General features: G+C 37.7%; 1 protein-coding gene across 2 annotated transcripts; it reads right to left on the reverse strand.

Moving 5' to 3' along the window:
- Window positions 1-1,769: 1,769 nt before the first annotated feature.
- Window positions 1,770-24,160, reverse strand: ACTR6 (actin related protein 6). Of its 2 annotated transcripts, XM_012469258.2 has the most exons (11): window positions 24,040-24,160; window positions 20,570-20,687; window positions 19,941-20,009; window positions 17,815-17,938; window positions 15,392-15,527; window positions 15,251-15,307; window positions 13,071-13,169; window positions 12,898-12,976; window positions 6,982-7,153; window positions 5,441-5,579; window positions 1,770-2,424 (listed from the first exon to the last, which is right to left on the reverse strand). In XM_012469258.2, the coding sequence occupies exons 1-11, from the start codon at window positions 24,105-24,107 to the stop codon at window positions 2,295-2,297; spliced, it is 1,191 nt and encodes a 396-aa protein (XP_012324681.1). In that variant the 5' UTR covers window positions 24,108-24,160; the 3' UTR covers window positions 1,770-2,294. The 2 variants fall into 2 exon arrangements, with proteins under 2 accessions (XP_012324681.1, XP_012324682.1); XM_012469259.1 differs by lacking the exon at window positions 19,941-20,009.
- Window positions 24,161-24,402: the final 242 nt, after the last annotated feature.

Genomic DNA, 24,402 nt, shown 5'->3' on the forward strand with positions numbered 1-24,402 from the left:
GCATTGAATGTACCCTGTGTATTCCTCCCCCATGTACCTCCTTCCCCTCCCCAATGGACATTTAATGGGATTTGGAACACGTAGAGAAATAGGTTAACATGATTAGTTTGCTCTGTTGAGGCAATCATCACTGAATTCAAAAATGTTTTTCCAAAACAACACATATCTTTAAAATATCACTCTAGATATTACTATTTAGAGCCAATATTTTATGATCTACAGTCTCCAGATAGAGCTAATGTTAAAAGTGTGCTTTGAAATCAAATATATTAAAACAACATCTATATTTAGCAATAAAGTTTCAAAATTAGATAGGTGTTAAAATGGATGAAAGCTTTGATCCTAGTGATAAAGGATTAGGGTTTATGTTAATTTCAAAAAAAAAAAAAAAAATTGTAGCTCAAAAATGAACACTATGAGACAGAGTTTATATGGAAATTAGTTTACTGTAATAAGCATGTGAAAAAACACATACACACCATTCTCAGCAGAATGTAAACATCAGGCTGGGGCATGTTTAGGAAAGGCAGCTTTGAGGAATGACCCAGTTCCTCAAAGGAAGAACATGTGGTTGGCGTTTCTGCCATTCAGGATGAGGTCCAGACAGGTAATGCACTTTAAATGAGGACTTACTTTTCTACCTCCAGTGATATCACCTTGAACTTCTAGCACAGTTATATTGCTTGGTTGCAAGAATTTTTCTTGTATCACCAGCATCTTCTTGCTACACTGTCCAATGATTATATGCCAGTAACCAGGTATCACAGTCACTTTGCAACTCTGCAATGCCAGTCTAGGTCTAGGACGGAATGACCAGGCCCTAAAGCAATATAATCTATGACTATAAGTGGACAGCTCTTTCACTCTGACCAGCATTCATCTTTTCACTTCAGTTTTCCTTTGGGAGACTACTTTCTTTCACTCTAGGCCATTGCAGTAGCATCGTCAATCTAAGCCCCTAGAGCCACAGGCTAGGTACATAATCCTAGTTAGAGGAAAAAGATTGCTAGAAATTTGATTCATGAGCACAATGACATAAGATAGAAAATATCTGAGCTATTTTGATGGCAGGGCTCTAGAAGGACTGTCCTTCAGTTTCTGTAACTTAAGACTGCAAAATTACCCTGGTTTTTATCTTTCCTAAGGCTGTGGACCCAGCTTTCCTTAGACTTTATAAGCTATCCTCTGTCATGCTGACAAATTTTGTTTTGCTGAAGATAGGCCAAATGAGTTTCTACTGCTTGCAATCAGAAAAACCTACCTGATCCATTCACTGATGTTACTGTCAGCTGTTTCCCAAAATTGGAAAGCTGGAATCTTTAACACTTTAATGTTTATTGTGGATCTCTGTTTTGTTTTAAAAGAGTTTTCTATCAAGAGTTCTTGAACAGGCCAGGCATTGTGGCTCAGGTCTGTAATCCCAACACTTTGGGAGGCTGAGGCAGGCAGACCACTTGAGCTCAGGAATTTGAGACCAGTCTCAATATGGTGAAACCTCGTCTCAATTAAAAATACAAAAATTAGCTAGATGTGGTGGCATTCATCTGTAATCTCAGCTACTTGGGAGGCTGAGGTAGGAGAATCACTTGAACTCGGGAAGTGGAGATTGCAGTGAGCCCAGATCGCGCACTTCAGCCTGGGTGAGAGAGCAAGGCTCCGTCTCAAAAAAATAAGAGTTCTTGAACAACCGTGAGTTAACTTCAAATCGCTTTTTATCCTAAAAAGATAGTACAGTACTTTTATGAGTGAAAAAAGATATTCTGCCAACATAGTAGTGACCAAAAAAATTTATTAGCTTTAGTCTCCACCCTTTTAAATGTGCTCTAGGTACAAAATAAACATTACAAATGTATAAGATCAGTCTTTCCAACTTTAGAATGTATAAATAAGGATGACAATTTTTAAATAAAATACTTCAGTCACAATCACACAAAACTACCTTCTAAGGAAATCTTACCAGTGAGGCAGTTAAATTTGTGCTTTCAGCTCTGAAGAATTCAACTTAAAATGCATTCATCCTTTCTGCTTTTAATGAAAAATAATACCTACCCTTGGAAACAGCATAAGCATTGTTATGCTGGTCTAGCTCCTAAATGAAAATGTGGACTGAGTTACAGTTTACTGTAATAACCTAAGAAGCCTTTGAAAATTAGCAATGGATCAAAGTATTTACATAAATTAAAGGCTTTTTCTTAGGATGAAAGGTAACACAGTTCCTTAACCTCTTTTAAAAGAAACTTTGAAATTAAACCTTATGGTCACAACTAGTCAAGACTTTCATTCAAAAATGTTGCTTAAATATCAAATTTCTCTTCACAGACGCTATGTCCATTTTCTTCATAATCTTCTCTTGTTACCACCATATCTTCAAAATCATCATTCTCTGATATCAGTTTTCCACCTTCCCAGGCATAAGTAATAGGGCTGAAAATAAAGGTATAAATGAACCCAGATGATTTTACAGGAAAACTGAAATGCCTGAAACATAAATTACTATTAGGTTGGTGCAAAAGTAATTTGCGTTTTTCGCCATTAAAATGTGGCAAGCTTTACCCAACAGAAAATCATTTAAGGTACAGAAAGAAGCATACATTTCACATGAGTAGAGCAAACTAAAAAGGAAAGGAACCTTTGTCACTGCTATAAAATAGTAAGTGTTCCTTTTTCCCTATGTCCTGAATTTATGGACCCTCTAATTCTAAAGAAAAAAATATATATATAAGCAAAAGATCAAAAGATGCCTAAAAGGAAAAACTGTCATACTGAGTCTAAATTCTGTATCTGGCAAAGATATGTCATCTCAATAATTCTCATAGCAACCCATAAAATAGCTATTACTCCCAATTTCTAGATTTGAAAAATGAGGCTCAGAGAGGTTAAGTCTGGAACTAGAATTTAGGCTGGAACTAGGATTTAACTCAGAACTGTTTCACAGTCTGTACTTTTGCTGCTACACTTTGTTGCCTCTAATAAATGAAACAGAAAACATAGGATATGATAAACAATTATGTGGGAGGACAGAGACAATAGGTAAAATTTGAGCAGGTATAGTTTGGTTTTGCTATCTACAACTAAGGTTATACTTTGTGTTATGACTCAATTCTATTTCTATTCTTCTTCTTCCCCAGTTTAGAGTTTCAAATCTATAAAAGGTAAAGAAAAAAGTTAAATCAATGTTTTCTGGTGTGGTGGCATATACCTGTAATCCTAGCTACTTAGGAGGCTGAGACAGGAGGATTGCTTGGACCCAGGAGTTCGAGGTTGCAGTGAGCTATGATCACACAACTGCCTGGATGACAGAGTAAGACTTTTATCTCTATTAAAGATCAGGCATGGTGGCTCATGCCTGTAATTCCAGCACTTTGGTAGGCCGAAGTGGGAGGACTGCTTGAACCCAGAAGTTCAAGAACAGCCTGAGCAACATAGTGAGATTCTCTAAAAAAAAATTTTTTAAATTAGCCAGGCATGGTGGCGCATGCATGCAGTCCCAGCTACGTGGAAAGCTGAGGTGGGAGGATCACTTGAGCCCAGAGATCAAGGGTGCAGTGAGCCATGATCACACCACTGCACTCCAGCCTGGTGACAGAGCAAGACTCCGTCTCAAAAAACAAAAAACCCTAAAACCCAACTTGGCTGGGCATGGTAGCTCACACCTGTAATTCTAACACTTTGGGAGGCTAAGGCAGAAGGATCACTGAACCCAGGAGTTAGAGGCTAGCTTAGGCAACGTGGTGAGACTCTGTCTCTACAGAAAAAAATAAAGGATTTCTTTTCCTTTTCTTTCTTTTTTTTTTTTGAAACAGGGTCACATGCTTTGCCCAGGTTGGAGTGCGGTGATGCAATCCTAACTCACTGTAACCTCAAACTCCTGGACTCAAGCGATCTCCCTACCTTGGCCAACCAAAGTGGTTGGATTACAGGCGTGGGCCACCAAACCTGGTCAATAAATGTTTCTTTATTGTATTTATTATATTTGCATTACGCTTTTATAAAAATGGATTTATATATAAGTATACATATAAAAAAGCAGTAGATATACAATAAAAATTTATTTAATACATTAATAAGACCTATTTCTGTGGATCCCTTGGCTTGTAATCGATGCATGTAAGATAAAAATCCAATATGCTTTCTACTCTTGAGAACATATAAACATTAATGGTGATAAAAATCATCCCAATATTTTAAAATTGTTTATTCATTTATCTTACAGCTGTAAAATAAAGTGATACCAATGAGAGCCTTCTATTAAATTCTACTAATTTTGGAAAATTCTACTTTAGCTTTAAAACAAAACTGTAGAATTAAAAGTCAGGTATGTGGGGTCTTGCTTGCAACTCTGCCACTAACACTAGGTGTGGGTTTTTTTGACAAGTATTTTAGTAAGAAGTCCTCACTGAAGGTAAGAAAACTGGGTTTTAATCTGATCATTGCTATTAACTCACCATAAGGCATTTGCCAACTCATGAGCTCCTGTTTCTTTATTTACAAAATAAGAATATTGAATAGGATGATCTATAAACCTTTCTTAGAGCTATAAACTCTACCTTCATTTTTTTGTTTTTTTGGGGGGTTTTGTTTTTGACACAGGGTCTCGCTCTGTCACCTAGGCTGGCATACAGTGGTGCAATCTAGCTTACTCCAACCTCTACCTCCTGGGCTCAAATGATCCTCCTATCTCAGCCTCCTGAGTAGCTGGGACTAATGGTGCACACCAGCACATCCGGCTAATTTTTTGTATTTTTTTGTGGAGACAAGGTTTCGCCATGTTGCCCAGGCTAGTCTCAAATTCCTGAGCTCAAGTGATCTGCCTGCCTTAGTCTCCCAAAGTGCTGAGATTATAGGTGAGAACCACTGTGCCTGGCCCTACCTTAGTTTGTTTTAACCACTAAAGTGGAAGTGATGAAATGCACTTTTTCTCATATAACAGGGTACGGGGTAGATGTAAAACAATTCTGAATTTTAAAAAACTCATGAGTAAAAGTCATTTAAAATATTTAGAATTTTTTAAAATTCCGAAACAACTTATGAATTGATAAAACGTATCACAATGGTTCGATTCTTAAATTTCTATTCTTGACAGAACTGTCAAGAAATAATACATCTCAGATAAATCATATAGACAATAACTTGATTGCTTTGCCTATAAAAATCTCTTAGGATCAAGGCTGATTTACTACATGGGCGTAATCACCCCATATACTTAATTGAGCACCCATTGTGTACGAAACATAATGGCTGGCACTGTACATACTTCTATCCCATTTAATTTAGTGAAATGTAAGGTTTATCATTTCAATTTTTGAAAGAAGAAAAATGAATATTGAGCAGGTGAAATAAACCAGCCACCATGGGAGAGCCAGGCTTTAAACTCAAGTCAACAGACCACCTTTTCTACACACTGACTTCCATGTTTGTTTCTATATAAAACAACACTTACTTTTCAGGCAGCACAACAGAAACATCATAGTCTGTTGGAGTAAGACATCGAACTTCTGAGTAAACCCGATCCCTAAATCCTGGGAAAAGGGAGTTTCCTCCTGTCAAGACAATGTTCTTAAAAAAATGCGGCTGCATTTCTTTAAAAGAAGAAACAGAGAAAGAAAAGGAAAAAAGGCATTAGAAAATCTGTTTACTTTTTTGAAACGATGTAGATGAGGGATCAGATAAGCAATTAAGGATTATAGTTACTGGTGGGAAACCAAATAAATTTTCAGATCCACTCTAAGATTTCTAATGAGGTTACAGTTTATATAAGTGAAGACATTAAACAGTGAAATATGACCTCACAGATCTTTAAAAGAAAAAGCTAAGGTGAGGAGGGTAAACTACTGGCTACTTATTGTATACTCGTGTAAGCCATATATAAGTGAGTGACAACTATAGTAACAAAGAGTTGATAATTATAATCATTCTTCTCTAAAATGGAGGGGGGGGGTCTTGCTGTGGGCTGAGACTGTAAGCTACCATAAGGATGAAACCAAGGTCTTTCATGACATTTGAACTTACAAGTCCCAATCTCCATATTATCTCACTGAGGCAAACGTATGTTATGCAATACTTACCTTTGATAGTTAAAAACATTCATAATCTTTGTTTAAACAAAGGATCTAAGCATGAACACTCATTAAAGTTACATGATAGCAAATGTTAAGTATTAAAAGTCAACAAAACGTAACTGGGAAATCCATCAGGAATTAACAGGTACAGGCCATCCCACCTAATGTTTCTGTTCACCAAAACAAGGGCAGAGTTTCCTTATAGTGACTTTAAGTCTCACTCTGCCATGACATTAAAGCAGTGTAGTACAAAATGTTGTAACATCATGACTGCAACTTTATATAAAATGTGAAATATCAAAACAGCTGTGAAATAATTATATAAGGATAGCAGTATGTTTTTCTTTTTTTTTTTTAATGAGAGGGAATTACATGGCCTGTCCTAGATTTTCTCCAATGCCTACTTCTTGCGAACCAGGGAGATATTAAAGTACTCTAAAACTCTAGAACATTATTTACTTAAGGCATGAAATCACTATGAAGCACCATATTCCAATCTCTTTAATATTAATCCTGTATGTTAGTCTAAATATAACAGAAAGAATAAGCCAATCCATCAATAGCTGAAAACCATTAAATTGTGAAATTATAAATTTCTATTCTATACAGATCTGGATTAAATTAAAACTTTTCTAAAATGGATATGGCAATTTAATACTCATGGAGAGATACATTTCTTCAAGTTTAAATGGACCATAATGATTTTTCCTCTGTCAAATTTACAATCACAAAAAAAGATAAAAGAAAAAAACTTATAATCAAAGATGAATCAATAATTATTTAAGTGCATTATGGGATCCAGAAATCTCTGCAAATAAAACAGACTCACCAATTTGCCTGAAATTATTTAGAAGAAACAGGGTTCATAGGATGATGTTTTTAAACAATTATAATTCTTTAGCATTTTACTCTGTTTATGTACCTTCAGGTAGATTCTGAATTGAATAGACAATAGCTTCTGGAATTCCCATTTCTTGAATGCCTATATCAGAAGGATTAAAGAGTATTTCTGGAACAGCAAATCTCTCATTGGCCAGACGAAGAATTTGTTCCCCAGATTTATATTTTCCACTCAACACCATCTCTTCCCTTGGCTTAAAGAAAAAGAAGATTAAAAGTTTAAGTTACATTATCTGGCTCACATGACTAATAATAACTAGTTCTTGGAAGTTTCAAGAGTCTCAAAATTTAAAAAAATGTGGCTGCCTTTACTGTTGCCAAAACCACACAAAACACAACTAAATAATTACTGACGCTAATACGGCTGTTCCTTCACAGATAATTTGGAAGCTCTATTCCATGCACTTTAAAATACAAAGAGGGCCAGGCACCATGACTCATGCCTGTAATCCCAGCACTTTGGGAGGCCAAAGTGGACAGATCACTTGAGCCCAGGAGTTCAACATTACCCTGGGAAACAAAGCGAGACCCCTGTCTCTTAAAAATAAAAAATTAAAATACCAAGAAAAAGAGGGAAAACAGACAAGAGAGAACTTCATAATCTACCTATAATGGTACAATGATTCTAGTTTCTAGGGAACAAAGAACACAGTCTAAATAAAACACATTGTACTATGTCTTGTGTTTCTACTACTGCCTACTTTCACTCCCCTAATTTAGGTGTTTACTGGATATGTGGCTCTATTAGGATTTCCCCTTTCCCTTCTGGAAAAAGCCTACATCTCTACATCTCTTTACTATGTATTCAATCTCTATTCAAAATTAGTTTCCAAATGATTTAAGTAAGTCCATGGTCCTTATCCTTGAAATTACCTTATAATGCTAATTTTATATGTATGAGGCCTATGTATAACAAACAAACTTTAAACAACCATGACGCATATTTTCTTGTTATTTATTTTCTGCTAATCCACCCATTCTGTGAAGTGTAGCTGATGGGGCTAGAAAAAATAATCTCTCTCCACGATACTCTAGATCATTAAAATAATGGTCCCTCTCAATTTTACAACTATCAGCTTTTCTAGATTCAGGTAAAGACATTCATTTCATTTGACTTATAAATGCAGTTGTCCTCCCATAAAAGGATGGGTCCCAGTCCCTTGTGTAAGTATAAAAATACTTAAAATATATTAAAATATTAGCAATGTATTATTAAAGAGTAATATATAAAGAATATTATAGATTCCTTAATATAATCAGCCATCTACTCTCTATTCAGATTTCAGCTTCCTGAGAGGTTTTTCCTGATGTCCAAATAACAGGATCCTTCACCATTCTCTATCACCCCATATTATCCTTCTTGGCTTATACTGTTGTTCACCATCACATATCCACTAACTAGCATTAAAAAAGTACCTGGTACACAGTAGCTACTCAAATTCTTGAGTAACAGCATGCAAGACAACAACATGTCATTCATTAAACATATTACATACATGAACTGAACTCTCATATAACCCTGTAAGATGGGCATATTTTCCTTTTAAATTAATGATGCAATTGGGCCCTGCAAGGCTACATTACTTGTTCAAGGTCATTCACATCATAACCCAAAGCACTTACAAAATATTCCTTCCACTATACTACCACTCATAACCTGGATATAAATAGTTAGATTTTGATCATTCGGAATTCCATGCTCAAAACATTATTTTTAAATAAAAAATATCCTGAAAAGTATACAATATTCAAATACTCTAAGAAGACCAGAAAACTATAAATCATTTTAACCCAAAATACTGCTATAGTAACAAAAAGAAAAATATTATGCCTCACAAAAGTATTCTTCCTTCTTAAGCAGAATGGAAAATCTTTCCTATGAATTTACAAATTCATTAAATTCCAGCCATTCATTGGCTTGAGTTTAAGGGATATAACTAATTTGCCAACATTCAAAATAACCTGAGATAAATGCAGACTTGGAGAATTTCAGTTGACAAAACATTAGAGGTTATCTAGTTTATAGTCCTGTTTGACAGAAGAGGATCATGTGACTTATTCTGGATCAAATGACTAGGGGAGAGAGTCAGAACTAGATATCCTTGTTAAATGTTAGCACTAAAGCCATTAACTATTAACATGTAATCCAGAGGCAGGGCACACTGGCTATGCATATAATCCCAGTACTTTAGGAGGCCAAGGTGGGAGCCTAGGGATTGAGATGAGCCTGGGCAACATAGATGAGCATGGTATCTCGTCTCTACAGACAACTTTTTAAAAACTTAGCCAGGCATGGTGGCGACCGCCTGTGGTCCCAGCTACTTGGGAGGCTAAGATGGGAGGATCGCTTGAGCCTGAGAGGTCAAAGCTGCAGTGAATTGTGATCATACCACTGCGCTCCAGCCAGGGCTACAGAGCAAGACCCCCATCTCAAAACAAGACAATAAATGTAATCTGGTACAAGTAGTTTCTGTTTTTAAGAGTATAATTAAAATAGACTTTTATTTTAGACATAAATGAAATGTATAAGTGTCACTGGGAGCTGCTACTTTAGGTTATGTGTCAATGTAAGTCATGATTACTACATAGCCCTCATAAAGTTAGTTCCAGTACAATTAAAGATATGGTCAGTTTATGTTATATTAGCTCTGTAGAAAGTGGTAATCAATAATGAAGATGATTTTCTCAATTTAGCTCAGTCAAATTCATTATACTTTAGTAGGCTTCCTTTCTGATAAGAAAGAAAACTGGAATTTCTATCGGTTGTTATCTGTAATGATATTACAGACCTTATTTTTATTGCTATTGTTACTACCATTAACATTAGAGCTAGAAAATCAAGTATGTAACTTTCTTCCAACTACTTAAAAATATTCTTAAAACTATCAGAGTTCAAGTGTTAACAAAATCCTAGGAATAAAGTTCAAATAAATGTTCATTTTAATCAAGTATTAAAATCAAAACAATATACAAAAATCCCAATATATAAAATATAACTGTTTCTAAGTCTTAAAAAAATTAAGATGATTTAACACAGACTCTGAATAAGGTATACATTTTTAACAAAATTGACTAAGATGAAACCATTCTTTCTACAAGAAACATTTGCTGTAACACTGCATCATCTGCCAAAACCCCAGTCCCAACAGACTTTGTCCACTCACCTGCTATTAAAATACACATTATATATGAGGATCAGCAAGAGTCTATTCTGAGTAAATGAAGTACAGTCCATAACCAGATCTGTTCACAAGGTCACAAGCCAATAAAAAACCTTATATGGCTTCTGCTTTTTCTAAAGATGAGTAAAGTAATGGTCAACTGGGAGAATAACCACACCTCTACTGGCTCATTGCATAAGGTACTGACTCAAGAAAACAAGGCTCATAATTTGGCAAAGAAGAACCTGGCAGAGTTTAGAAGAAAATGTCCAATAAACAAATAGGTTGTCATTTGCAGGGAAGGAGAATTTTTCTAAAAAAAAAAAAGATTTCCTAGTTGACTATCCAATCATCTGGAAGAGATTTTAAGTTTTCAAACTTATGAAATAAGCAATTCTAGGAAGAGGAACTGAGAACATGGATACACGTTTTGTTTTGTTTTGTTTTGTTTTGTTTTGTTTTGAAGTGCCTCAAGAGATTCTAATGATCAGTCAAGTTTGAAGAGACTGAAAATCACTGAGATTTTTACTCAGAACCATCTCTGCAGAAATCAGGATTACTTTACCTCCATTAACCCTAAAGGGTACCACAAATTTTCCACAAGGCATCAGCTATAAAAAATGACAATGATCAAATGTGTCTAATAAGAAAGAGGTTTGGTATTTAAATGTTTGGGGCAGTTTTCCTTGTCTTGTAAAGAAGAAAAAAATATATACCTTCCATATGCTAGCTAGGACTTGGGCTTCCACAGTTTCTCTCTACCTGATGCATGCCCAGGCAAGCTTATCCCATAATCCATCTCAATTCCCATTTCTGAAAGCCAGCCTAGGTCCTTTCATAAGAATCTGTTTCATTTTTTGTTTGTTTTGCTTTTAAAGAGCCAGGCTCTAGCTCTATTGCCCAGCTCTAGAGTGCAGTCAAATGATCATAGTTCACTGTAGCCTCGAACTCCTGGGCACAAGTGATCCTCCCACCTCAGCCTCCTGAGTAGCTAGAACTACATGTGTGTGACACCATGCCCAGCTAATTTTAATTTTTTTTTTTTTCAGACACGGTCTCACTTTGTTGCTGAGGCTGGTCTCAAACTCCTGGCCTCAAGCAATCCTCCCACTTCAGCCTTCCAAAATGCTGGGGAGTATAGGTAGGTGTGTGCCACCACACTCAGCCTCCAGGATCTGTTTGTAAGAATGTAAAAGGATGATTTCAGTTTTATAAGTCCCCAAGTAGTCTCTGAACTCTGATTCATATTTCACCTCAATAATCTGGCCCCTAAAAAATTTGTTTTTGTTTTCAGGCATACAAAGTATAAATAATTATATAAAACCCATGTATTCACCAACCAGCTTAATGTAACTTTACAGATAAGCTGACACTCTCTTATTTGGTGTTTTATCATTCACATAGTTTTTTTATACTTTTACTTCATCTTTATGTAAACCTTAATAACATATTATTCTCACAAAAAAGAGAACATATATTATTATTCTGCATAGACTGAAAGTATACATAGCTTTCTAAAATGTGCTTTTCTATGAAAATCAGATTTCTGAGATTTATCCATGCTGTTTATATAGCTCTACTTGGGTAACTACTGCTTATTATTTTATTATATGAACATATCAAAAATTATTCTCCTTCCATTAGTGGATATCTGGGCAGGTCTCAATTTTTCACTATTTTAAAGTACACTGCAATGAATATTATCATAAATGTCTCCTTTTGCAAATGTGCTTATGTTTTTGACCAAAGATTTTTAACTTCTCAACAGTCCTCATCAATCTGTTAACCAGAAAGGCAAACTTCACATTTACCTAAACACAGAAGTAATTTTATCAGAGCTTATTAAAGATAAATAGTAATTATTTTGACATCCACGACAAACTGCTTCTTGACACTTTGAAACTCCACTGGATTTTGCCCTCTTCTAATCTAATCATACCAGACCAAACAGGAATGAAATTTGGCCCTGGGTCAGCTATATCAATAATTTTCACAATAAGAAAATAACCAATTTCTAACTCGATTTAAACTAATTTTTAAATAAACAAAAATAGGTTAACTATAATATACATAATGATACTGTTTATCTCCAGATTTGTCCCATGTGCTATCTTTTGGCTGATAGTTCTTTTTCTAAATAAATTTACTAAGAAATTTATTAATCAAATTTCACTTTTGCCTGGTGAAATGGCCAGTAGGAAGGTAGTCATCAACAATTCTCTAAGGGCCAGGAGCAGTGGCTCATGCCTGTAATCTCAACACCTAGAGGCCAAAGCAGGAGGATCATTTGAGCCCAGGAGTTCGAGATCAGCCTAGGCAACAATGTAGGTACCCATCTCTACAAAAAATACAAATATGAGCTAGGTGTGGTGACGCAAGCCTGCAATTGCAGCAACTCTGGAGGCTGAGACAGGAGGATCACTTGAGCCTCGGAGGTCAAGGCTAGAGTGAGCACTGTGATCACACTATTGCACTCTAGCCTGGGTGACAGAGTGAGATGCTGTCTCAAAACAACAACAACAACAACAACAAAAGCCAAACAAAAGAAAAAAAAACTCTCTATAAGGGCCCTGCCAATCCCCGCTGGATGTGAAATTCTTCAAGTGAGAGGTGATCACTTGAAATATCATTGATTTATTTTTATTTTTATTTTATAATAGAGACAGGTTCTTGCTTGTTGCCCAGGCCAGTCTCTAACTCCCATCTTGGTCTTCCCAAGTGCTGGGATTATAGACATGAGCCACAGCAACCAGCCATTGATGGTTTTTAAAATTTACCTTACAGAAGCCCTTTTTAATTGTACTGAAGTCAGGCAAGACATAGTCTATCATTACTGTATTTTCTTCTCCTTTCAACCTGGAAAACAAAATTGAGATTTATGAAATATTCTAATTATGTGTAATATCCCCAACAATCTACTTTCCAATTCTTAAATTATCATTATACATACTTTGCAATATCCATGTCTCTATAAAAATCCTGAGACACATAGCATACATCTTCTTTCACTTGATTAATCACATGTGTTTCATCCATAACATGTAGCTGCCTAATAGAAATAAAAGTTGCAAAATTTGAAACAAACAATTACATATAATTTACAATTATCCAAAATTTTTTTTCTGGAATTAAATTTTCAGGCAACCGATTTTTTGAAATATTAAATTCTTGAATGTGTAAAATAATTTTAACCTTATGGAATACTCTCACTTCCATTAATTTCTACACTATTCCTCTGAGGGCAGGTATTAGTCTAGTTTATAGGTAAGGAAACTGAAAACGGTGTTAAGTGGGAAGGTTTTTCTAACTAAAGAGTAAACTTCCTCCACTAAACCATTCTGATTAGAATCTTGCTACACAATGCTTTAACTCCATGCACTTTCTTTTCTGATTATGTAAGTATTGTTGAGTCAGCACATAGTACCAAGCACATATAAGCTGTTTAATAAATATCTGACAAGTAAATCAAAGAAAACATTGGCTTACTATAGAAATAAACATGTTTAAAAATAAACAAAAACTTTTTGATCTTCCAAAGTGCTGGATTACAGATGTGAGCCACTGCACCTAGTCATAATTATTTTTAATGAAAAAATTGCTAAATGTATGGCATGACTGGGCATGGCCATGCCAGTATTCATTCTCTCACCAGTATCCTTTAAAACATACATGTATATTATTTTAAGCTGATATGTGATAATTATACATATTTCTTGGGTACACAGTGATGTTTTGCTGGGTGCTGTGGCAACACCTATAATCCCAGCACTTTGGAAGGCTGAGGCGGTAGGACAGCTTAAACCCAGGAGTTCAAGACCAGCCTGGAAAACATAGTAAGAACCTGTCTCTACAAAAAAATACAAAAAGTAGCTAGGTGTGGTAGCACATGCCTGTGGTCTCAGCTACTGGGGAGGCTGAGGCAGGATAACTGCTTGAGCCCAGGAGTTGAGGATGCAGTGAACCATGAACACACCACTGCACTTCAGCCCATGTGACAGAGTGAAACCCTGCCTCAGAATCAAAAAGAAACCCATACAGTGCATCAGATCAGAATAACTAGAATATCCATCACCTTAAACATTTATCTACTTTTTTGTGTTGGTAACAGTCAGTATCCTCCTTCTAGTTATCTGAGACTATAACATTCTTGCCAAGCTCAGGAGCTCGAAATGCAGGTCAGTAATCCCAGCTGCAAAGGGAGGCTAATGTAAGAGATCTCTTGAGCTCAGGAGTTTGAGACCATCCTGGTCAACATGGTGAAACCCCGTCTCTACTAAAAATACAAAAATTAGCTGGGCATGGTGGTGCGTGCCTGTAGTCCCAGCTACTCGGGAGGCTGAGGCAGGAGAATTGCCTGAACCCAGGAGGCGGAGGTTGCGGTGAGCCGAGATCACGCCATTGCACTCCAGCCTGGGTAACAAGAGCGAAACTCCATCTCAAAAACAAAAAAAAACAAAAAAAAACAAAAAAAACAATAATGGTAATAATAAAATTGTAAAAAGAAAACAAAAAGAAACTAACATTCTTCAAATAACAAACATATAGCAATGGAAAGTCAATCAGTGGCTGCCAAGGGTCAGCAACACTGTGGGGGAGCACATAAGGGGCAAAGGGATGCTGACAGTATGATACCATCCAAAGTTAATGTAACAAGAAATTGAGATTTAAGAATTCTACTTATGTTTTAAATATAATAAAACTAAAAATAGTAACATAAGTTATGTTAATGTACAACATTTACAATTTTTTTTTTTTTGGAGAGAGTCAGTCTTACTCTGTCACCCAGGCTGGAGTGAAGTGGTGCCATCTGGGCTCACTGCAACCTCCACCTCCTGGTTCAGGTGATTCTCATGCCTCAGCCTCCCAAGTAGCTGGGATTACAGGGATTACAGGGCACCACCACACCTGGCTAATTTTTGCATTTTTAGTAGAGGTGAGGTTTTGCCATGTTGCCCAGGCTGGTCTTAAACTCCTGGCCTCAAGTGATGCACCCACCTCAGCCTCCTAGTGTACTGGGATTATAGGTGTGAGCCACATGCCTAGTCTTAAAAGTAAGGAATAATCTTAAATTACTTTAAAAAGTTCATCCCCAGAGCCCCATCCTGCCAAAGAATTGAAGATAAGCATCACCTGTAAGATATGATCTCCTTTAGATGATTGGTTAAGAGTTTTCCTCCCACATTTATCCTGAAAGGATAATTCAAATTTGATTACTGCACATACCATTCTGTTTAATCTTTAGATACAACATGAAAATTAAATGCAACTCACCGAATAATTGCTTCTTTTTTCTTTTTACTTCTACAATAAGGAACTATATGTGTAAAGGAATATCCACTATCAACAATGATACAGCATAATTCGGAAGGATTATCTCGGAAATATCTATGTGCACTGAGAGCCCCAGCTATTTAAAAAAAAGATAAAGAAAAAAATGAATAAAAATATAACACTAGTTTAAAGCAATTAAAATGTTAGAAAACAAAGACAAGCACAAAGCCAAAAATGTTCCCTTTAATTACAAGAAAAATGTTAATTTATAATACTATTCATAACTGTCAAAAGATCTTTATAGTGTTTTTAATATAAAACATCACACTTACATGGTAAACATAATAAAAAGGTAAATATTCACTCCAAGGTTTAAAATAATTACTCCAACAGCAGCTCATTTTAACTGATCATTTATTTCATGCCAGGCTCTATTCTAAAATCTGTATAATGTATAAGTGTGTTAATACTCACAACAATCCCATTTTACAGATAAGGAATCTGAAGCTCAGAGAAGTTAAGTAATGTACTCAAAGTCACACAGTTAAGAAGTACCAGAGCGAGTATTCAAACCTAGACAGTGTGTCTTTAGAATAGGGTTTCTCAATCTTGGAACTATTGACATTTGGGGTTGGATAACTCCTTGTTGTAGAGGGCTTTCCTATGCATTACAGGATGTTTAACAGCATCTTGGCCTCTACCCATGAGATGCCAGTAACATCTTCCCGGTGGTAACAATCATGGCTCACTGCAACCTTGACCTCCTGGGCTCAAGTGATCCTCCTGTCTCAGCCTCTTCAGTAGGTGGGACTATATGCATGCACCACCATGCCTGGTTAATTTTTTAATTTTTCTTTTGTAGAGATGGGGTCTCACTATGTTGACCAGGCTGATTTCAAACTCTTAGCCTAAAGTAGTCCTGCTGCCTTGGCCTCCCAAAGTTCTGGGATCATAGGCGTAAGCCACTGCACCTGGTTGAGATTGTGCCCTTAACCACCACACATACGGCTGCTTTTATGGACTTAAATTCTGAAAGTTAAATATTTAAATACTTTCGTTGTACACAATCATGCCATGTCATCTAAGCCTTGCTTATAGATGATATTTACAGATTGTTCTCCCTCACACCGGCAGCCTGGGCTACTAACATTATTTAAAACAATAAGATTTGGGCCTGGTGCTGTGCTGACACCAATAATCCCAGCACTTTGGGAGGCCAAGGCGGGAAGAACACTTGAGTCCAGGAGTTTGAGACCAGCCTGGGCAACAAAATGAGACCCTGTCTCAACGAAAAGTAAACAAATTGCTAGACGTTGCAGCACACACCTGTGGTCCCAGCTACTTGGGAGGCTGAGGCAGGAGGATCCCTTGAGCCTGGGGGGTAGAGGATGCAGTGAGCCATGTTTGTGCCACTGCACTCCAGCCTGGGCAACAGAGCAAGACCCTGACTTAACAAAAATAAACAATAATAATAGCAAACACATAGATGACAGAAAAGACAACTACCTCAGAATCTTTCAGAAGTGAGAAATATGTGGCTAGTAACTTCATTAGAAATAAATATTAGTAAAAAGTTAAAGTGAGTAGTATCTGACTATATAATCTCTAAGGGTCCATTTAGTTTTAAAATTCCAAGTCTTGCCAGGTGCAGTGGCTCACACCTATAATCCCCGCACTTTGGGAGACCAAGGCGGGCAGACCACCTGAGGTCAGGAGTTCAAGACCAGCCTGACCAACATGGTGAAACTCCATCTCTACTAAAAATACAAAATTAGCTGGGCATGGTGGCACACACCTGTAATCCCAGGTACTTGGGAGGCTGAGGCAGGAGAATCGCTTGAACCTGGGAGGCAGAGGTTGCAGTGAGCCAAGACCACTGCATTGCATACCAGCCTGGGCAACAAGACCAAAACCCCTTCTCAAAAACAAACAAAAAAAATTCCAAGTCTTATTTCCTTCAAATCTAAAAAATGCCACTTAGTATTCTGGAACTTAAAGAGTTTCTTTACTCGGTTCATATCCATATTCACATTTCATATAACTCAATTCTTTTTTTTTTCCTGAGACAAGATCTCACTCTGTCATGCAGGCTGGCACAATCACAGCTCACTGCAGCTTCAGCCTCCCAGGCTCAAGTGATCTTCCTGCCTCAGCCTCCTAAGTAGTTCGGACTACAGGTGTGTGTCACCACGTTCAACTAATTTTTGTATTTTTTTGTAGAGATAGGGTTTTACCATGTTGCTCAGGCTGATCTCAAACTCCTAAACTCAAGTGATCTACCCACCTCAGCCTCCCAAAGTGAAGGGATTACAGGTGTTAGCCACTGCACCAGCCAAGAATGCCACTTAGTATTTTGGAACTTTATGTTAACCTATTCATATCCATAGTCATATAACTCAATTTCAGTGAAAACTTGAACTCACCATTTACTCTTAATACTGCTTGGAACTGGTATTCTTCAAATAGAATTTCATTCATTGATTCTTGAATTGAAGTGAAGTTAAAGTATGGTTCAGTGATAATAATATTAGTATCTAAAAAATCAACCTACAGGAGAAAACATTCCAAAATGTTTTATAATTTGCAGTGATAATTACACCTGTTTTACATATACAAACAAAATTAATCCTCACAATAATCCTGTTAAGTCTCATTACTATCCCCATTTAATAGATGAGCAAACTGAGGGACAGAAAAGTTAAATAAGTGATCAAGGTTTATAGACCTATTTAATGACAGAGCTAAGATCTGAACCCAGGGAGTCTAGTTATAGATTGCATGTACTTAATTATTATATAATTTTATCTCTCTTAGAGGTAGCATTAATATTAAGATGCCAGCCAGGCATTGTGGCTTATGCCTGTAATCCCAGCACTTTGGGAGGCTGAGGTGGGTGGATCAACATAGCAAGACCCCATCTCTACTAAAATAATAATAAAAAATAAAAATTAGTGGGGCATCTCTGAAAATAATAAAAATTAGCGGGCATCTCTAATAATAATAATAATAAATAAAAATAAGCGGGGCATGGCGGTGCATGCCTGTAGTCCTAGCTACTTAAAAGGATAAGGTAGGAGAACTGCTCCAGCATGGGAGATTGAGGCTGCAGTGAGCCATGACTGTACTACTGCATTCCAGTCTGGGCAATGGAGTGAGACTCTGTCTCTAAAAAAATAGGAGAAAATAAAATGTTACCATGGAATTGCTTAAAGATAATTGTGGAAAAATTAATGAATGATATAACGAGTATTGGGGCTATTGTTACGTTTCTAAATAAAAGGAAAACAAGGCCAGGCGCGATGGCTCAGCCTGTGTATCCCAGAACTTTGGGAGGCCAATCTGGGCAGATCACCTGAGGTCAGGAGTTCCAGACCAGCCTGGCCAACATGGTGAAACCCCATCTCTACTAAAAATACAAAAAAAAAAAAAAAAAAAGAGCCAGGCATGGTGGCCTGCGCCTGTAGTCCTAGCTACTGAAAGGCCAAGGCAGGAAAATCACTTGAACCCGGGAGGCAGAGGTTGCAGTGAGCTGAGATCACGCCACTGCACTCCAACCTGGGCAACAGAGCAAGACTCCATCTCAAAAAAAAAAAAAAAAGGACAGGACAAGACAAAGACAAGAAAAGAAAATGGGGCTGGGTTCGGTGGCTCTCGCCTGGGTGGACTGCTTGAGCCCAGGAGTTTGAGATCAGCATGGGCAACATGGTGAAACCCCATCTCTATTAAAGAAACAAAAGGAAATCATATTAAAAAAAATACTTGCAGATGTTTTATTTATTTGTTTATTCATTTATTTTGAGACATAGTCTTACCCAGGCTGGAGTACAGTGGCGCAATCTTGGCTCACTGCAACTTCCACCTCCTGGGTTCAAGCAATTCTCCTGCCTCAGCCTCCCGAGTAGCTGGGACTACAGGTGTGTAGCCACCATGCCTGGTTAATTTTTGTATTTTCAGTAGAGACAAGGTTTTATCATGTTGGCCAGGCTGGTCTCAAACTCCTGACCTCAAGTAATCCACCTGCCTCATCTTCCCAAAGTGCTGGGATTACAGATGTGAGCCACCATGCATGGCCTGCAGATGTTTTAAATTTAAAAAAAAAAAGAAAAAAAGAAAAAGGGCAAGAAGCTTAAGATATTCAAGTTTATGTAATTCTTTCCCACACATTCTTGAGAATTATTAAAACTTGAACATTTTCTCTGTATACCTATAATCACATTATAGACATTAAAAGCACAAAATCCTCTTGTAATATTCACATATTTAGATATGCAAGCAAAAATGATTTACTGTGAAAATTAAGATGATACAGTGAATTGATCTAATAATAGAAATCTGAAGTCAAATTTTGAGTTTCATATAGACTATATTCAACCTCCACTTCAACACAGAAATTCTATTCACTTGCATTTATTAAATATTTGTTTTAAAAGTGGCTTAAATATGTGCTGAGAACATAGATATAAGTTTGTAAATCTTAAAATATAAGTTCTTATTTTTCATTACAATGAGACATGGAAATAGAATTTGAATACATACTCTAATTTGTTACCTGATACATTTCTTTTCCAAAAAGGTAATCCCAAACTTGTCTTTGAACATCCCAATTCACTAAGTAGCCCTAAAAAATATTTTTATAAATTTAATTATCAAGAATATTTTAATAATTTTAAAAAATCAGATTCTAAATATTTGAATAATGTTTAAAAATCAGATTTTAAAGCACTGATTTCTATCTTTGGTTATTATTTCCAGTGTGATGCTGTATGAATTTCAAACCGATTATATTATTACGCTTTTCTCCTTTAAACAGTTTAAAAAAAAAACCCACAAATAAACAATAACTAAAATGGTAGGGGTTCAAAAGACATACCAATATATAGAGTTGCCTCCCTATACTTATGTTCTTAAATTAATGTGTGCATACAACTTAGATTTAACCTAAGTAAAAACCAGTACTCACAATAAGTAACTAAATCATAATCATTTATTTTTACCCAAACAATTAAATTTTAATTTTTGGCTTTAATTAGATTGTAGTTAAAATGTAAGTCACCTTTTTTCAGAGATCTAAAAATATTTTCATACATATATACACACAGCCTTTTCTAAATACAATTTAAAATGATCTTAAAGTTTAGGTCTACAATGCTAGAAATGAAACATAATTAATTGGATTACCTTTTGAAAAGGAAGGATGTAAAAGAGTCCAGAAGGATCTTTTATTTCATCTATCTGGTTGGCAGTAAAAGTTTTAAGACGTACTGTTTTTGACCGGAACTGACAATTAGGAATAACCCTAGAAATAAGGAAACAAATAATTATTCCCTAAATATTTAGCTCACCAAAACATCCTTACTTAACCGTTACTCTTGATGCCAAAAGATTGGTGTATCCTAAGATTGGTATATCCAGTGTTTCTCATTCTGTCTTAAAATAATACAAAAGGCTGGGAGTGGAGGTTTATGCCTATAATCCCAGCACTTTGGGAGCAGGATGATCACTGGAGACCAGAAGTTCAAGACTAGCCTAGACAACATAGCCAGATGCTGTCTCTACAAAAATAAAAAATACGGCCGGGTGTGGTGATTCGTGCCTGTGATCCCAGGACTTCGGGAGGCAAAGGCGGGTCGATCACTTGAATTTTTAGGTCAGGAGTTCGAGACCAGCCTGGCTGACAGGGTTAAACCCCGTTGCTACTTAAAAAAAAAAAAAAAAAATACAAAAACTAGCCAGGCATGGTGGCACATGCCTGTAGTCACAGCCACTCAGGAGGCTGAGGCATGAGAATTGCTTGAACCCAGAAGGCGGAGGTTACAGTAAGCCAAGATCACACCACTGCACTCCAGCCTTGGTGACAGAGCAAGACTCTGTCTCAAAAAAGTAATAAATAAATAAAATAAATAAAAATACAAATCAGGCAGGCATGATGATGAGCAACTATACTCCTACCTTCTTGGAAGGCTAAGGCAGGATTGCTTGAGCGCAGGAGTTTGCAGCTGCAATGAACTATGATCCCACTACTGCATTCCACCCTGGGTGGACAGAGCAAGACCTGTCTCTATTTTTATTTATTTATTTTTGAGATGGAGTCTCACTCTGTCACCAGGCTGGAGTGCAGTGGCATGATCTCTGCTCACTGCAACCCCTGCCTCCCAGGTTCAACAGGTGCCTGCCACCACACCAGGTTAATTTTTGTATTTTTAGTAGAGATGGGGTTTCAAGTTGGCCAGGATGGTCTCAATCTCTTGACATTGTGATCCACCTGACTCGGCCTCCCAAAGTGCTGGTAAAGGTCCTAGTCTTTCTGGCTTTAACACAGAAAGTCTTAATACCATTTGGATTAAAGATTCATAAGTTAAAAATTATGCCTATAAAAATTAAGTTTTCATGAAACCAAAGACCTTCAATCAGCAAGATGCTGTAGGGCAAGGGTTCCCAATCTCAGGGCTTGTGGTCTGGTACCTGTCCATAGTCTGTTAGGAACCGAGCTGCATAGCAGGAGGTGAGCACTGGGGTTGCGGGGGTGGTGAGCATACCACCTAAATTGAACCTCCTGTCAGATCAGCCATAACATTAGATTCTCATAGGAACACAAACCCTATTTTGAACTGCGCATATGAAGGATCTAGTTTGTGCACTTTTTGTGGGAATCTAATAACTGAAAACAGTTTCATTTCAAAACCATCACCCACACCCATACCCCCACCCCCATGTTAAAACTGTCTTCCATGAGGCCCGGGGCGGTGGCTCCTGCCTGTAATCCCAGCACTTTGGGAGGCCGCGGCGGGCAGATCACCTGAGGTCAGGGGTTCGAGACCAGACTAGCCAACATGGTGAAACCCTGTCTCTACTAAAAAATACAAAAAGTAGCCAGGCGTGGTGGTGGACACCTGTAATCCCAGCTACTTGGGAGGCTGAGAGAGGAGAATCGCATGAAACCGGGAGGCGGAGGTTGCTGTGAGCTGAGATTGTGCCATTGCACTCCAGCCTGGGTGACAGAATGAGACTCCATCTCAAAAAAATTAAAAAAATGTCTTCCATGAAAACAGTCCCTGGTGCCAAAAAGGCTGGGGACTGATGCTGTTACAGGGTACAGAAGTAGCAACTATTTTTTTAAATGATTGCTGCCTGCCATGAACTTACAATCTGGTTTGGAAGACAAACCAGAGTCATTATCAATTATACACACATGTATGCATACAAATGTGTCTGTATATGTATATGAGATGACATTAGGATAATACTGTAAAAAAAATGTTTTGTACCTGCTTATTTCACTTATAATACTGTCAGCATTTTCTCTACATGTTTAAATATTCTTTGAATACATAATTTTAAGAATCTGCATTTGTTATCAATCTCATATTTGTATTATGATGTATTCAGCCAATCTTGATTATTTAGCTTGCTTCCCATTTTTTGGCTACCTGTACACAATGTCTATGAATAATACAAAGCACCCTTATACTTACTCTTATCAAATATAGTACTTCTAATTAATTCTCTAAGTAATAATGGAATTGCTGGCCAGGCTCGGTGGCTCACGCCTATAATCCCAGCACTTTGGGAGGCCAAGGCGGGTGGATCACGAGGTCAAGAGATCGAGACCATCCTGGTCAACAAGGTGAAACCCCGTCTCTACTAAAAATGCAAAAATTAGCTGGGCATGGTGGCGCACGCCTGTAGTCCCAGCTACTCGGGAGGCTGAGGCAGGAGAATTGCTTGAACACAGGAGGCAGAGGTTGCGGTGAGCCGAGATCGCGCCATTGCACTCCAGCCTGGGTAACAAGAGTGAAACTCTGTCTCAAAAAAAAAAAAAAAAAAATACAATTGCTGTGTCGGCTGGGTGCAGTGGCTCATGCCTGTAATGCCAGCACGTTGGGAGACCAAGATCGCTTGAGGCCAGGGGTTCGAGACCAGCCTGGCCAACACGGTGAAATCTCATCTTTATTAAAAATACAAAAAATTAGCCGGGAGTGTTGGCGCACGCCTGGAATCCCAGCTACTCGGTTGGCTGAGGCAGGAGGATCGCTTGAACCAGGGATGTGGAGGAGGCTGCAGTGAAGCAAGATCGCACCACTGCACTCCAGCCTCTGCGACAATGATATTTCCAGAAAGATTGTAACAATTGACATTCCTACTCAGTTTGATTTCTCTCTTTCATTTCTTTTTCAAAATACCAGTAGTTTCAACTAGGTCGGCCAGTAGGCCAAAGTCTTCAAAGCCTCTAGATCCTAGGACCGTGATTTTTAGACTGTTGGGAGGTCATAGAACCCTTTGAGAATCCAATGAAACCTATAATCTTGTCCCCAGGCAAATCCACAAACACCCAAACGCTGACCACAGTTTCCAAAGGCCAATGAACTTCTGTCAGGAAAGCATCTCTAGAAGCCTATCTTCCATGGCTATTTCCTGTTACGAAATAAAACAAACATCCCACTTCCGGGGCTCGCAACCCAAAACTAAAACCAAAATCAATTCCAGTTCAAAGCATCACAACCACCCACCCAACTCCAACCAGGGCGTCCCTCTGGCTAAGTTAGGGCCGCGCGGGGGCGTTTGCAATTCATTGATGTCCGGAGATTAAACGTAGCACATGATACCACTAGGCGTATACATCCTGTCCCTCGGAGAAAGCAAGCACTTACGACACATTTTCATGGCTGTAACCGATTTTGGCGTTGTAAGCTCCGTTATCCAGCACTAAGGTCGTCATCTTAGCACCAACCACACCGCAGCCGGCGTTGTTGTCCCTTTCCAACCCCTCTGCTCGAGCTTTTTCCGGTACTCTATGGTTTGTTGGGCGGAGCGTTAGTTAGGACGCGGGAATGGTCACCCTAGCAACGGAGGACGCCGGAAGTTGGAGATGCTAGGCAGCACTAAACATTACAGAGTGTCCGCTGTGCTTCCAAACTTAACCTGGTGGCGAGCGTTGACTGCTAAGTGCTTTCTCGCGCATTTCGTATTTATTTTTTACTGCGCAGATTGACTCGCGCAAGTTTCTTCTAATC

Source organism: Aotus nancymaae, unplaced genomic scaffold (assembly GCF_030222135.1).
Source record: "Aotus nancymaae isolate 86718 unplaced genomic scaffold, 86718_ANA_hifiasm-v0.15.2.pri h1tg000016l, whole genome shotgun sequence".
In the NCBI taxonomy this organism is placed as follows: domain Eukaryota; kingdom Metazoa; phylum Chordata; class Mammalia; order Primates; family Aotidae; genus Aotus; species Aotus nancymaae.

Excerpts from the sequence above, each read along its gene's own strand:
- ACTR6 (XM_012469258.2), bottom strand. The coding sequence starts at position 24,107 with ATGACGACCTTAGTGCTGGATAACGGAGCTTACAACGCCAAAATCGGT. Across the intron at positions 17,939-19,940 it reads TTGGAAAAGAAATGTATCAG|GTTGATTTTTTAGATACTAA; the intron begins GTAACAAATTAG and ends TTTCTCCTGTAG. Across the intron at positions 2,425-5,440 it reads TCTGTTGTGCTGCCTGAAAA|CCCTATTACTTATGCCTGGG; the intron begins GTAAGTGTTGTT and ends CTTTATTTTCAG.